The 13737-nt window shown below is 55.4% G+C and overlaps 1 protein-coding gene across 1 annotated transcript; it reads left to right on the top strand.

Moving 5' to 3' along the window:
* Positions 1 to 7761: 7761 nt before the first annotated feature.
* On the top strand, positions 7762 to 8349 carry LOC143692980 (olfactory receptor 14J1-like). The gene has a single exon (XM_077173059.1). It carries the CDS (start codon positions 7762 to 7764, stop codon positions 8347 to 8349), a length of 588 nt encoding a protein of 195 aa, XP_077029174.1.
* Positions 8350 to 13737: the final 5388 nt, after the last annotated feature.

Below are 13737 nucleotides of genomic sequence, written 5' to 3'. Positions count from 1 at the left end.
AGCAGCAGATGGAGCTGACTTTCAGCACAGCCCCTGCCCCTGTTCCCTCCCGTGTGCAGCGGTGTCACAGCAGCCTGAGGCACCTGGGAGCCCCAGTGCCAGCAGGGACTTGAGATGGCAGCCCTGGGCTCCTGGAGGCTGTGCAAGGAACGGAGCTGGGCACTCCCTGTCCATGGGGAGCTTGCAGATGGAAAAGGCTGCTGTGCCCAGGCAGCTCCAAGGGCACAGAAAGGAGGCTCTGGAGCACTGGATCTGTGCCAGTGCCACAGTCCTGGGCAGCAGCCAGCCAGCCCTGGGGGAACAGAGGGCACAGCACGAGGGACAGAAGCAGGCAAGGGCAGAGACTGGAGAGAGCCAGAGCCAGGAGCAGGAACAGCTGCTCCATTGCACTCTTGGAGAAAGCTCTGGGCTGGTTCCAAGCGCTGAAAGGCGTGAAGGGCAGAGAGGAGGCCACAGCAAACAATGCTCCTGTTTGCACAGCCTCCCCTCTCCGTGTCCCAGAAGGAATTGCATGGACTGTGTTCTTCTCTCCGAGTCGTCTCGTTCAGCATGAGCAGCTCAGCACCAGGAGCTGAAGGAGCTGAAGCCTCAGGCCACAGGAACTGGGCAAGAGGGAACTTTTGGAGCAAAGTAATGCTGCTAAACTAGACCCAGCTGAATGCAGTGGATAGAATCATGGAATCACAGAATCCTTTCTGTTGGAAAAGCCCTCTGAGCTCACCCAGTGCAGCCGCTCACCCAGCAGTGCCAAGCCCAGCACTAAACCACGTCCCTGAAGTGCCAAGGCCTGGACAGCAGCCCTGAGTGAGGCCTGAACAGCAGGCCCTGAGCCCAAGGTGGCCTCTGGATGAACCTTCCAGCCAAAGGTTATCTTTGAATCTGCTCCCTGATGAAATATGCATGGTCATTAGCACTGTGATAGATGTAGCCACTCATTAGTGAAATGTGTATTGACCTTTGTGTATTTAGTAGCCAGACAAGGCCATGAAATCTGACATCTGGCCTTGTTTGGGGCTGAATGGTCAAAGTCACCTCCCTTGGTTCCTCCTGGGGCCCTGGCCAGCCTTTGGGAGGGACCCAAGAGGAGGATGAAACCAGATGTTGCCACACTAGCAGTGCTGTCAGTTTGTCCATTCAGCACTGTCAGAGCTGGGCCCTCTCCCAGCGGGGTTGGAGCCTCACCTGGGGCTGGAGGCACCTGCAGGAATTGCCAGTGCCCAGGAGTGGCTCTGCAGCCCTTGGCTGTGACAGCTTCCCCAGCTGCTGTGTGGGTCTGGGCGATGGTAAAGGCTGAGGGTAACTGGGGCTGGATCTTTCTCAATCACTGCAGGCAATCTTTGGTGGGGATGGTTGGGTGCATTGATGAGCTGCTCCTGTTGTGATTCTTTGCTGCTCTGAGCTGCAGGAAATGACACTGATTCCTTCAGTTGGTGTCTGTGTCTTTGGTGCTGACCCTGCCCACTGGTAAAACAAAACTGGCCCAGTCTGGCCAGATCCCAACAAAATGTCACTTGTTCAGTGTCAATGTGAGGAATCAGTGCCGTCAGAAATTCCCAGATGGGAAGCCCTTCCCTGGAGTTCCCTGGCTCTGGAGTGGGCTGAGGTTGGAGCCCCGTGGGAGCAGTGGGGCAGTCGGGTAAAAGAGGCTGCACCCCTGGATGGCTTCAAATGCATCCAAAAATTGCACATGGAAAAGGAAAAGAACTTGTGGGCTTGGGCAGACAAAGATGAATTTGTTAAGAGTACATTGGAAACAGCACCTTCAGAAGGAACAATTATTGTTGGAATGTTCCCACATGGAGCAACAGAAGAAAGTTTTAATCTTGAGCTCAGATGCATTGGTGCAAGGGAAATATCAATATTATAAATAACTATATACATATTTATAGTACAATAGGACCTTCATATATATTTGTTATATATTTTTATATGTATGTCTAGGTCTGTCTATCTATATCAAATGTATATCTACATATAAAATTATAATAATGTGAAGTAGTGCTGACAATACTAATTTGGTAGCTTTGGCTGCTCAGGCATGTAACCCTAAATACCCTATAGAACAGGATTGGCCAGGGCCCTAATGTCAGTGGTCAACTTTGTGAGATTGTATACAGTGAAAAAAGGAGGAAGGGAGGAAATTGGCTGTTTTTACAGGGTTTGCTGATACTGTGATGCAGAGTGCTTTGTCTGTTCCTGTGAAAAATTCAGTGATTAAGCCTGCAGGGTTTTTCATGTGCCAGACTATGCACAAGCTGCAGGATTGGTTGCATGGGTGAAGGGGTTGTTTAAAAAGCAGTTGACAAAATGAGGAGATGGGAACCTTTGCCCATGGAGAACCCATCTCCCAGATGTGCTCCATGCCCTTAACAATGGCCCACTGGGGAAATGGAAACCCCCTGGCTGTGCACGGCTGCCCCCAATTTGCAAATCCAACCATGGGCAGTGAGACTTGGGCTGCCTGGGAAATTGTTCTGGCTGTGATGGCCCCTGGCAGGGCCAGCCCAGAGGCTGCAGGGCTGGGCCTTCATGCATTGGAATTAATGAGGAGAAATTCAAAGCAAATGAGAGCTATCAATACTGAAACAGGAATTCAGATTCCTCCAGGACACTTTGGTTTGATAACTGCTCACTCGAGCTTGGCCTTGCAAAGTGTTCATGTCATGAGAGGAGGAATTATTGTTGCAGATATCAAGGAGAAATTAAAGGAATTGTATTAAACAATAGTGACCAGGATTGGATTAGTCAACCCCATGACAGGGTAGCACAATTATCAATATTGCAATTTTAAGAAGGATTGTGAAGAAAGGAGATCCACCTGCAATCACCACCGTTTGTGGAGAGAAAGGGTTTGGATCCAGCAGCCCTAATAATGGAGCCAGAGTGTGGGTCCAGAGGCCAAATGGCCCTCCCGAGGCAGCTGAAGGAGCAGCTCCTGGGAAAGACAACTCTGAGTCCTGAAACCTGGGCAGGAACAATGGGAATGTGTCCCTGCAGCCAAGTGTTCTGTGTGAGAACAAGTAGATCTGACAGGATATTGTTTTACACATGCTGCCAGACCAAATCTCCCTGTTTGCCCCAAGGGCCCCTTTGGGGAATGCTCTGATCCACGGGGCTCCATGGGAAGGCTGCTGTGACACTGAGGGACTTGCACAGGAATTGCATCCAGGAGCCCGGGTGCCCCTCAGGGACTGGGACCCAGCCCCTTCCAGCCAGAGGGGAAAGGGCCCCCCCAGGCCTTGTTAGCCACAGACAGCATGGTAAAGCTGAACAGCAAAGGGCCTGGGGACATTATTCTGGAATTACCATGGTGCCAGCTCCATGGACAACAGAATTCTTGTTCCTAACTCGGATGAGATTGAGAATAATGGGTGAAGAACGGTGTCACTAAAGTACTACAGGTGTCTGTAAGGTGTACCTTGATAGTCAGCCAGAATCTTTGTCTGCCACAAACACCTCTAGTGTTTGACCAAGGGGTTAGTCATCAAAATGTAATGATGAGTTCTGATGGATTGCTGAGCTTCTTTTGTAATTCTTTGCTAATGATGATGTGCTTTGCTGAGCTTATCCTTTTGTAATTCTTTGCAGCTGTGCATGATATAAATGACACAATTCCTTCAGTTGGTGTCTGTGTCTTTAGTAGTGACCCTGCCCACTGGTGAAACAGGGCCCCCTCTTGCCTAAGTGTTACCTGGGAAGGCAGAAAGCCTCCCTCCAAAATTCCCCCTTCCTCCTTGTTCCCCCCCTTCATACCCTGAGCATGATGTGCTCTGGTCTGGGGTGTGCCCGGGGTCAGTTGGGGTCACCTGTCCTGGCTGTGTCCCCTGCCCAGCTCCCCCGCAGCCCCAGCCCCTCCCCAGCGTGGCTGGACGAGGGGCAGGACAGGCCTTGGCTGTGCTGCAGCTCAGCAAGAACAAAACCATCTCTGCGTGCTCAGCCCTGTGCTCAGCACCCGGCCCAGCAGTGTCTCAGTGCCAGGGGCTGTGCCCTCAGTGCCTGCCAGGGCTTTCCATGGCAACTGCCAGGCCAGGTGACCCAGGTGTCCCCCTCAGTGCCGGTTGCCATGGAAACAGTGCCCAGCGCTGCCCCTTTCTGTCTGGCTGACCTGGCCTTTGGCCCTGGCAGTGCCCTTGGCTGCTGGTTCCTGGTGCCGAGCGGCCAGCGCGGCACAGGGCAGGTGGCCATGGCACAGCCCCCAGCAAGGGATCCCCTCTGGCCCTGGGCACTGACACCAGCCCTGAGCAAGGTCCGGCTCCGGGCATTGGTTTCCTTGGCACCAATCTAAGGAACGGGTCCCTGTGTCCATTGCCATGGCACCTGGTGGCACCAACGAGGGTCACTGCAATTGTACCTGGAACAGCCCCGGCACTGCTTTGTCCTCAGGGTTGCCATGGCAGCCCAGGGCAGCAACAGCTCTGCAGGCAAGGGGCCATGGAACCTGGCTGCAGAAATGGCTCCTTGGGCTGGTTTCCAAGGAAACCTGAACTGATGGGGGTTGCCATGGCACCCAAAGCCAGCAGTGGGGTCAGTGCAGTGTCCATGGCAACAGTCCCTTGCAATGGCTCAGTGCAGGTTGGGATGATGATCCACCCTCACAGCTGGCCCAGGGCAGGTCTGGAGTGGTCTCAGTGGCACCTTGGGCTTGGCACACACTTGAGGAGGGTGTCTGTTTGCAATGGGGAAACTCAAAGAGTTTTAGATTGCTTGAAAAAATAAAAGAAGCAAAGCCGCTCTTTGGCTTTGTGCAGCCAGTTCTCTGAGCAAAGCAGGTCCCAGGTGAGTGAGGAGAGACAGGATGGGGTTGGGGAATGTGGAGCAAGGTTGTCCACACTGGGTCAGACTTAAAGGCACAGCTTCTCTGACCTGGCCAGACCTCCTTAGGAGAGTCCCTGGATCAATATCAATCACAGAATGCTGCAATCACATCCTGTGTAATAAGAACAGCAATAAAGACACCCTTTAAAATAGGAATACATAGTTCTTAGAAGCTCTTTGAAATATTTCTCCATAACTGTAAAAGGAAATCATCCTGATGAACTGCACGAGAGCAGAGGGAAATCAAGGCAGAGCCATGGTTTGTCAGGACTATCTTGGTCCTAATGAGCCCCGTGGTGCATTTGGAGCTGAGTCTGGAACCTCAGGGCCTGAGAGGAGATTGCACAAACCTTTCCAGGAGTGAAAGTCAGAGGAAAAACCCCAAAGTGTCTCAAAGCATGAATGGGTCCCACTGAGGTCAACACAGGCTCCTCATGGCGTCCTTGGAGGAGAGAATTGGAGGCCAGGATTACACAAAAACCTCTCAAAGACTCAGAGTGAAAAGGAACATCCCGAGTGCCTTAAAAACCTTGAGTATCTCAAAGCATTAGTGAGCCCCACTGAGTGTCAGTACAAAGCTCTCCAGGGACTTGTTAAAGCAGATAATTGGGGCCATGATTGCACAAACCTCTCACAGAGTCTGTATCAAAAGGAAAAAACAAAATACCTTAAAATAACTGAAGTATCTTGAAGCATTAATTACCTCAATGATTGTCATTACTGATTAAGGCTCTCAAGAGACTAATTAAAGCAGATAATTGAATGCTGCAACTGCACAATCTTTCTCATAGAGTCTTTGGCAAAATGCAAGCACCAAGTAGCTTGAAATAACTGGAGTACCCTGAAGCATTAATGAGCCCCACTGAGTGTTGTTACTGACAAAGCCTCTCCAGGGACTAATTACAGCAGATAATTGGAGGCCAGGATTGCACAAACCTCTCAGAGACTCCAAGGCAAAAGCCAAGCCCAAAGTCCTTTGAAAAAGCTGCAGTCCCTGCAGGGAGCATTCAGGAGCCCCCAGGGCCATTGCTGAGCAAGGCTCCCCAGGGACTCCTTGCAGCAGATCCTTGAGGCCACTGGGATGTGGGCTAGGGGGGGATGCTGAAGGCAGCACAAGGGGCTGACAGTGCCCAGCCTGGCTGGGGCTGGGCCAGGAGGCCCCAGGGCCTCAGGACAAGGTGTCTCCTCCCAGCCCTTGCTGGCACAGACCCTGCTGTGCCCCAGGGCACCAAGACTTGGCTTCACTTTGTCCCCACCTGTCATCACTGCCTGCAGTTCTCTGCTCTGCCTGGGGCCTGGGGACACTTGCTCAGTCGTGTCCCTCTCTGGGACCCATTAAAAGTCCAAGAAAGTTTGGAGTTGGATTCTGCCTTGGAGTTCTGGAGAGGTTTCTTCAGCTGCCTCTCAGGGACTGATGTCCAGGGCCTGAGCACAAAGCCCCAGAGGCTGATTCAAGTCCTTGTGCTGTGTCTGTGCTGCTGAGCTGGGCTGGGCTCCTGGCACAGAGGCAGCTCCTGGTCACCAAGAAGAGCTTCAAAAGCACATTTCTCTTGATGAGCAGCTCTTGTGCCAGCCCAGCAGGGCTGGGGCACTGCCTGCAGCCAGCCCAGGCACAGCGCAGAGGCACAGAGAGCTTCAATCAGTCAGGGCTGGGAAGGGGCTGAGAAGTGCCTGGGGCACAATCACTGCCAGCCCTTGGCACAGGAACCTCTGGCTGCAGGACAGTGCAGCTGCAGCTCCTGGAGCCATCTCCTGCAGCTGGAACATGCCAATGCCTGCAGAGCCTGTGAGTACATTCTCTGCTTGTCTCTTGTGCAGAGCAGCCAGGGGTGCCCAGGGCTGTCCTGCAGAGCAGGGTCCTGCAGCCCAGGGTGCTGTGCTGGGGCAGGGACTCTGCTGCCTGCCAGGGACAGCTCTCAGCCAGCCCTGGCAGCTGCTCCCAGCACTGGGGGACAAGATCTGGGTGGCAGGAGACAGCTGGTGAGGCTTGGGAGTGTTCTCCTTGTGTGGGGAGGATGCTGCATTGTTCAGGACTGCTCCCAGCATGGCATTTAACTGCAGAACATTTCCAAATAGATTATACAGGGAGTATAGCAAGGCAGGGGCTGCATAAAAGGGGATATCCTGCTTTTTTAATCTACTGCTCTCAGTTGGAAATTGCACAATGATATTCATCACTCAGTTCAGGTTGAGAAAAAAAAAAATATTCTCTCATCAGAATAAGCCAGGAAGAAACAGCAATCACCACAGGACCCCTTAGAGGCAGCATCAGTGTTGCTTTTCCAGTCTCCTCAGGGTTGCTCTGACGTTGCCCTCAGAGCCTGCAGAGCCAGAGCTGCCCCTGGGCAGTGCCTGAGCTGGGAGGGCTCTGCAGGGCAGAGCTGAGCCCCCAGGGCTGGGCTGGGCTCTGGCAGCACTGGCAGGGCCCAGCCCTGGGCACAGGGAAGCAGCTGCTGGCAGGGACAGCTCCAGGCAGCAGAGCCCTGGGCAGGCAGTGGGGGGAAAGTGCCCCCAGCCTGTGCTGGGATATTTCAAGTCCTCTCCAAACCCAACTATTCCATGATTACTTTTCTTACAGATCCCCATGCCAAGGCACAGCAAATGTCCAACAGCAGCTGCATCAGGCACTTCCTGCTGCTGGCATTGGCAGACACGCGGCAGCTGCAGCTCCTGCACTTCTGCCTCTTGCTGGGCATCTCCCTGGCTGCCCTCCTGGGCAACGGCCTCATCATCAGCGCCGTAGCCTGCGGCCACCACCTGCACACGCCCATGTTCTTCTTCCTGCTCAACCTGGCCCTCGCTGACCTGGGCTCCATCTGCACCACTGTCCCCAAAGCCATGCACAATGCCCTCTGGGACACCAGCAACATCTCCTACACTGGATGTGCTGCACAGCTCTTTTTGATTTACTTCTTCCTTGGATCAGAGTTTTGCCTCCTGACCATCATGTGCTATGACCGCTACGTGTCCATCTGCAAACCCCTGCACTACGGGACCCTCCTGGGCAGCAGAGCTTGTGCCCACATGGCAGCAGCTGCCTGGGCCAGTGCCTTTCTCAATGCTCTCATGCACACAGCCAATACATTTTCCCTGCCCCTGTGCCATGGCAATGCCCTGGGCCAGTTCTTCTGTGAAATCCCACAGATCCTCAAGCTCTCCTGCTCACACTCAAACCTCAGGGAAGTTGGGCTCATTGCTGTTAGTGTGTGTTTAGCATTTGGCTGTTTTGTGTTCATTGTTTTCTCCTATGTGCAGATCTTCAGGGCTGTGCTGAGGATCCCCTCTGAGCAGGGACGGCACAAAGCCTTTTCCACCTGCCTCCCTCACCTGGCCGTGGTCTCTCTGTTCCTCAGCACTGCATCATTTGCTCAAATGATGCCCCCCTCCATGTCCTCCCCATCCCTGGATCTGGCCCTGTCAGTTCTGTACTCAGTGGTGCCCCCAGCCCTGAACCCCCTCATCTACAGCCTGAGGAACCAGGAGCTCAAGGCTGCAGTTTGGAGACTGATGACTGGATGCTTTCAGAAACATTAAACTGCTGGCCAATTTCTAAAGTTAAGTTGAAATGAAAGTAATCTTATTGATGGTTTGATTGTGGCTTTTTTTCCTTTATATTACTATATCTTGTTGTCCACAAAGAAATGTCATTGTTTGTGCCATTTCTCATTTTGTTTCTCTCCACCCTTCCCTGTGGCCACAGACTGTGTCAATGATGAGCTATTCCCTTGGTGGGTTTAAAGGAACTAAAGCAAATCCCAGCAGTGTTTTCTGCAGAGGTGCCCTTGTGTTGCCTTCTCTGGAGCTGCAGCAGCAATGTCTGTGTGCAGAGCTGGGGCAGATCAGTGCTGGCCCAGCAGCTGTGCCCAGCAGCAGCAGCAGCAGCAGCACTTGGTGTTGCCAGTGCTGCTGCCGTGGCCCTGCCCCGCTGCCCTGGTGGCCCTGGTGTTGCTGCAGGGCCTGAGTGCTCTCGGGGCCCGGCACAGCCCTGGGGGTGGCAGTGCCGGGGCTGCAGCAGGGACAGGCCATGGGCACTGCTGGGGCAGCGCTGGCGCCTCAGGCCAGGCCCTGGGGGCTCCAGGCTCCTTGCCCAGGCTCTCTCAAGAACACGGCCAGGCCAATGCTCAGCACAGAAACCCCCGTGAGCAGCCCCAGGCTGGCCGTGGGCAGGCTGGGGGCAAACAGCATGGCTGGGGCTCTGCAAGGGCCCTGGGGCAGACGGGAAGGAGCAGCAGAGCAGGGGCTGATCCATGCCCAGTGCGCTGCACAGCCCAGGGCAGCGTCCCAGAGCGTCCTCATGCAGCTGCCAACAACATCCCCCCTCTGCAGCCCTGGCCTCTCCCCCAGCTCACACAGGTGCCCCATCCTTGCAGGCACAGACACGGCAGCACTGCCTCAGCAGCCCCTGTTTGCATTGCACACAGCAGGGGCAGCACCCCCATGCTGTTGCTGTAGGGACATGAACCTGAGGGAGCACAAATGCCATCAGCCCCTGGGGCCAGCAAGGCCTGCGAGACACCAGGGAAACCACTCAGCTTTGTCCTGGCCTCTGCACTCAGCCAGAAAGTTTGTTCCCATCAGCTGGGAGTTTCCTGTGCCACTGCAGACGCTGTTGCTCAGAGCCAGGGCTGCCTGGCAGCCACCCCCAAACTGCCTTGAGCATTTCCTTTGCCTCACCTTTGTTTTCTTTACTCTTCCTTGGTCCAGATTTCTTCCTGCTGCCCAGCCCTGTTCCCTCCCCTGCAAACAGCCCATCCCTGTTTGCCCTTTCCTCTCTGGCCCCACTCCCCATTGCAGTTCCTGACTTTGCCCCATGGGAACGTCCCTTGGGCAGCAAGATCATCCTACAAGTGCTGCAGGAATTGTCTGCAGGCTCCTGCAGTGCCTGCTGCTGCTCCCTTGCCAGAGGCACCCCAGGCCAGGGGGGCACATCTGGGCTGCTGTGTCTGGCTCTGGGGCTCCCTGTTCTGGGCAATGAGGAGGAGCTGCAGAGGCTCTGCAGGACTGACAGGATGGGCTTTGGGGCTGCCAGGAGAAGCTGAGGGACCTGGGCTGCTGGAGCTTCTGAAGAGGAGGCCCAGGGCTCATCCTGCAACTGCTCCAAGGGTGGTTTCAGAGAATCCCAGAATCTGCAATGTTGGAAAAGACCTTGGAATTCATCAATTCCAGCCTGTGCCCTGACACTGCCTTCTGTCCCCTGAGCCTCCTCTTCTCCAGGATAAACAACCCCAGCTCCCTCAGCTGCTCCTCACAGGACTTGTGTTCCAGACCCCTCCCCAGCCTTGTTGCTCTTCTCTGGACACGCTCCACCCCTCCATGCCCTTTCTAAATTGGGGGCCCCAGGACTGGACACAGCACTGGAGGTGCTGCCCAACCAGTGCCAAGCACAGGGGAAGAATCCCTGCCCTGCTCCTGCTGGCCACACCATTCCTGATCCAGGCCAGGAGCCATTGGCCTTCTTGGCCACCTGGGCACGCTGCTGCCTCATGTCCAGCCTGCTGTCCATCAGTCCCTGCAGGTCCCTTTCTGCCTGGCTGCTCTCCAGCCGCTCTGTCCCCAGCCTGTAGTGCTCCAGGGGTTGTTGTGGCCAAAGTGCAGGACCCAGCACTGGGACTTGTTAAACCTCACCTTGTTGGATTTGGACCCTGGATCCAGCCTGTCCAGGGCCCTGTGCAGAGCCCTCCTACCCTCCAGCAGATCCACACTCCCAGCCAACTTGGGGTCACCAGGGTTCCATGAGGCCCCAGAGTGTCCCAATGGTTTCCATGATTTCATGAGGCCTCCCAGTGTAACAATGTCCCTTTGGTTCCATGAGACCCCTTGGTGTCACAATGTGTCATGGATCCTTGGGCCCTCCAGTGTCACAATGGCACCATGGTCCTGAAGGGCCTGCAGTGTCACAATGGATCTTTGGTTCCATGAGGTCTGGCAGTGCAGCAATGCTCTCCTTGTTCCACATTGTCACAATGGCCTCTGGTCCTAAGAGCCACCACTGGGTGTCAAACATGTTTCCTTCATTCCAAGAGTCCCTGAGGAGCAGCCCTGGCCCCTTGGTTCCATGGGGCCCTGCAGTGTCACAATGGCCCCACTGTGACACCAGGTCCTGCTCTGTCACAATGCTCTGCATGGTTCCACAAGGCCCTGCAGGGTCATAGTGGCCTCTGTGGTTCCAGCAGGACCCAGACTGTCACCATGGACTCCTTGCTTCCATCCAGCCCCCAGTGTCACAATGGCCCCTTGGCTCTGTGCTGCCATGTCGCACACAGTGTCACCATGGTTCTCTTAGTGCCACCAGGCCCCGCAGTGTCACAATGGCCCCTTGCTTCCCCAGGCCCTGCAGTGTCACAATCATCAGAGAATCAACTGGGCTGGAAAAGACCTTGGAGAGCATCAAGTCCAACCTGGGACCCAACACCACCTTGTCACCCAGACCATGGCACTGAGTGCCACATCCAGTCTTTCCTTAAACACCACCACAGCTGGTGACTCACCCACCTCCCTGGGCAGCCCATTCCAATGCCCAATCACCCTTTGTGTGGAAAATATTTCCCAATGTCCAGTCTAAATGTCCCCTGGTGCAGCTCAAGGCTGTGTCCTCTTGTCCTGTCGCTGTTCCCTGGGAAAAAAGCCTGACCCCCCCCTGGCTGCACCCTCCTGTCAGGGAGTTGTAGAGAGAGATGAGGTCTCCTCTTCTCCAGGATAAACAACCCCAGCTCCCTCAGACACTGCTCCTCACAAGACGTTCTTCCAGTCCTCTGACCAGCCTTGTTGCCCATCTCTGGATACGCTCCAGCTCCTCCATGTCCTTCCTAAACTGGGGGCCCAGAACTGGACACAGCACTCGAGGTGCTGCCCAACCAGTTCCCAGCACAGGGGAAGAATCACTGCCCTGCTCCTGCTGGCCACACCATTCCTGATCCATACAAGTGCCAGGGGTTGGATGAGTGAAATGGTGGGGAGGGGGTGGGGACAAAGTGCTATTGATTGTCAGCCATGAAGGGTCTTGATTTTCATATCTGTTCAAACTGCTTTAAAAGCTGCTGGGGATCAATATCAATTGGACATTGCTGAGATCAATCGATAAACAGGAAAATAAAACTTACCAGAACAAAACTGTACTCTTTGCATTGTTTTATACTATTGTATATTCACTTTGAGTAGACTTCTGTCATCTGTCTAATTAACCACATTAAGAACTGAAAACTTGAAATATTCCCGAGGGCCTTTACTTGTTCAGGTATTCTGAACAAATGTTTCTGAGCTCTTCTCACTGAATTCCTGAACTGAAGAGCTCAAGAAAGAAGAAGTCTCCGAAGCACTAAAATCCATCAGCAGCCTGCAAGTGGTTGAGGATCCATCCTCATCAGAGCAGCAATGAACAGAAATGGGCACAGCTTTGTGGCTGCTGTCCCAGCTTTGGCATGGGCCCTGGGCCTGGAGCAGGAGCAGCTCTTGAGGGCCCCAAGGCCGGGGCTCTGGTGCTGCCCTGGGCAGATGGGATGGCAGCAGGGGCTGCAGAGCTCTCAGCACTTCAGGCCGAGGGGAGCAGGGCAGCCAGGGAGCCTCCTTTGGCCTTGGTCCAGCACCTTCCCCCATGGCTGGGGCTGAGTCCTGTGGCAGCTGCAGCTGCTGCTGTGCCCTTGGCAGGGGCTGAGGCCGTGGGGCCAGTGCCCAGAGCAGCCTGGGCTGAGCAGAGCTGTGGGGCCAGAGCCGGCTGGGCTGGGCTGGGCTCAGAGAGGCCCTTGGTGCTGCCCAGAGCTCAGGGCAGCTGGCAGAGCTTGCAGGGAGCTGGGCTGGGCTCCGAGAGCCTGGCCCAGAAACCATCAGTGTCCATCTCAGCCTGGCTGAGCGTGCAGGGGCAGGACTCAGGCCAGGCCTTGTGGGGCAGGGCCAGCGCCTGTGCAAGGCATTGCAAACAGGCAAGTGGCCCAGAGAGGAGGCTGCTCTGTGCCCTTGGTGGCATGGACAGAGCAGGGAGGGGGCCCAGGACATTTGTCAGCGCCAGCCTCTGTGCCCATGTGTTGGCAGCCCTGGCTGCTGAGCCCAGCTTTGGCCTGGGCTGAGTTTGGCTGTGGCCCAGCTCCATCCTCCTGTGGGGCTCAGGGCCTGTTCCCAGCCATGGCCAGCCCTGGCTGCCTCTCTGCTGGCCCAGAGGCCGGCAGAGCCCGGGGCAGGGCTGTCTGTGCAGCCCCACAGGTGCCAGGGGCTCTGCAGGAGCTGGCAGAGGCTGCCCAGCAGGGAGGCCATGGGGCACAGAGCCCCAAGGCTGCTGTGGGCACCACGGCACAGGGGCCGTTCCCAGCCGCAATGCTCCTGGCCTGGGCTGGGCCTGCACAGGGGCTGGGCCACCATGGCTGGGCCAGCACAGGGCCACAAAGGGGCCACGCAGCCGCTGCCGGGGCTGACAGCAAGGCCAGGCACACACAAGCAATTGCTGAGCATGGCCTGCGCTGCCCAGGCCTGACTGTGCCAAAGGCAGAGCTCAGCTGCCCTTGGCGGCTGCAGCAACACTCCAGAGCCCAAAGAGCCTCCATGGCTGGGCTGGAGACCAAGGCTGCAGCAGGGAAATGCAGGGCTGCTGCGGGATGGGGAGGCCATTGAATTTCAGCACACACCTCAGCTCTCTGATGATCCCGGCACCATGCTGGGCCCTGTTTCAGCCAGGAGCAGAGCAGATGTTGATGGGACAGGAGCCCTGCGGGGCTGTCAGGGACCTGCAGCTTGCAAGGTGCTCTGCTCTCCCTCAGGTGCTCTGGGAGAGATCCAATCCCAGCTCAGGGCACCTCAGGGCACAAGTGGCACTGCCTCTTCATGGGCACACAGCTGATGTCTGCCTGGAAAGGGGCATAGGTGTTAATACCTGTTAGTTTCATAATATACAAGCAAATCTTTATTATCTGGGTCATTTGAGTCCTTTTAAGAAAT

Source organism: Agelaius phoeniceus, unplaced genomic scaffold (genome assembly GCF_051311805.1).
Source record: "Agelaius phoeniceus isolate bAgePho1 unplaced genomic scaffold, bAgePho1.hap1 Scaffold_110, whole genome shotgun sequence".
NCBI classification, from domain to species: domain Eukaryota; kingdom Metazoa; phylum Chordata; class Aves; order Passeriformes; family Icteridae; genus Agelaius; species Agelaius phoeniceus.
Note: the sequence above shows the minus strand (reverse complement) of the source record. Positions and strands in the feature narration are given on the sequence as shown.

Coding starts and splice junctions, on each gene's coding strand:
- LOC143692980 (XM_077173059.1), top strand. CDS start 7,762: ATGTGCTATGACCGCTACGTGTCCATCTGCAAACCCCTGCACTACGGG.